General features: G+C 44.7%; 1 protein-coding gene across 1 annotated transcript in view; it reads left to right on the top strand.

Annotated features, from left to right (window-relative positions):
- The window catches only part of Pmar_PMAR010770 (hypothetical protein), a gene marked incomplete at both ends in the record, with an annotated part of 2,105 nt that extends 734 nt beyond the window's left edge, over positions 1–1,371 (top strand). The window contains 5 exons of the mRNA XM_002785117.1: positions 56–212; positions 270–316; positions 500–563; positions 639–1,064; positions 1,154–1,371. Of these exons, the coding sequence (XP_002785163.1) occupies positions 56–212; positions 270–316; positions 500–563; positions 639–1,064; positions 1,154–1,371 (912 nt within the window). The remainder of the gene's footprint in view (positions 1–55; positions 213–269; positions 317–499; positions 564–638; positions 1,065–1,153) is intronic.
- Between the last annotated feature and the right edge of the window lie 243 nt (positions 1,372–1,614).

The following is a 1,614-nucleotide window of genomic DNA, read 5'->3' as shown; positions in this document are numbered from 1 at the left end:
GGGCAGTACTACAGCTAAGTTCAATGGTAGTATGTCACTTGTGGTGTTGTGGTAGTTCATCATGTATACCTTAGTTGTGAAGATTGAGAAGCAAGCCTGCCAGATCCTTTACTGGGATAATGATGAGAAGGTATTCTTCGTCCAAGATGATCAGTTCAATCAACAAGAGCTCCCTCAAAGATACGTCAAGGAGGCAAGCAAACTCTTAAAGAGTAGGTTGAGGATGACCGAATGAGCTATTCTGGTGGTCAGTGGTGTACATATCTTAGATGGTGATCAAGTTACACTGTGGCTCGATGACGATGAGATCGTCAAGGTTAGTATACCAGCAGCAGTAATGGAGGCTAATCGATGATAAGCAATAGCCGCACATGATAATGGATATGATGGTAGTTTCAGTCACTGCTATCTTATGATGCTCTTGAGTAGTATACTTCAATACAGAGGGTTATTATTACTACTAGTTTTGGTGTGATTTTATTGATTAATGTCCTTCCAGAGTTTTTCTCCGACAGCCAAGGTAGAGAAGAAAGCAGCTGGGATAGTGAAGAGCATCCTGTCTAGTAGTGTATCGGTTATATCTGCTAACTTTGTTGTTGGGAGCACTTCAGCGGCAACGTTACTCTTTTCCCGGCCAGATCTTGAAGAATTCGAGCCTCGGAAATTCTGCCGTCATATCGTGTTTCGTGAGGATTATGGAAAAGACGATACTTTAGTGTTGCCGGATATCCCTGTGGATGAACGAGTGAAGGCTCGAGCCTTCGGCAGTGATGGCTGTTCCTGTGAAGCACGAATTGTAGCTGGTGCTGAATCTAAGGAGCCTGCTAATGGGGCCAGTGGTAGCAGCTTGTTTTTGGAAGTGTATGACAATAACCAGCAGCAGCTGGTTAGGAGGCGACTACCAGACGATGTTGTAGAGGTTCGCAATGGTGGTCCCTTTGGTGAGCTTATTGTATATGGTACCTCATATGTTCTCATTCCTGGGGAACGTCGTCCTCCCAAGTATCCAAAGACTTGGTGGAGCACCAAGGCATCACCCCTAAATGGAGTTGATGGGGATGCAGGTGAGCTAGAAGGCAGTCATGTGTCCGTTTGCCATGTCATACCATGCTTATCTGCCCTTAACGCATTAGTACTGCATCATTACTATCAGGCCACGTTGACAAGAATGCTCCTCAGCTTACGCCCCTATCGCGATTTCGATATAAGCCCAACTTTGGAGAGAAGTTGACTAATATCAAAGAGCCCTGCATCTACATATACTCTATTGAAGATGACGTGTTCATTGACGTTAACCATCAGCTTGGATCCCAGTTTATGGAGAATAAGACCCTTGGGTATCTCTATAGTCTCACTGTCATTGGTAACTAAGCCTTATAGGTATGCTACCTTCAGTAGAAAAGGTAGAGGACTATTCCTGACAGTGTATCACACTGGTCCAACACCATTAGCAAGGGAAGGCCTGTCAGTATGCTTTAATCGCCCTAGTAGTATATACTACATAGAAGACTTCGCGGCTCATACAATCACACCCAGACTCATCACTCAAGACTTATACATGGCTATAGGCCCCAATCCTTCACCAGATGGTGATCATATGCGTCGCCTTGATAT

This window comes from Perkinsus marinus, assembly GCF_000006405.1.
Source record: "Perkinsus marinus ATCC 50983 genomic scaffold scf_1104296933864, whole genome shotgun sequence".
In the NCBI taxonomy this organism is placed as follows: Eukaryota; Perkinsozoa; order Perkinsida; family Perkinsidae; genus Perkinsus; species Perkinsus marinus.
This window is presented reverse-complemented; position numbering and strand designations above follow the sequence as displayed.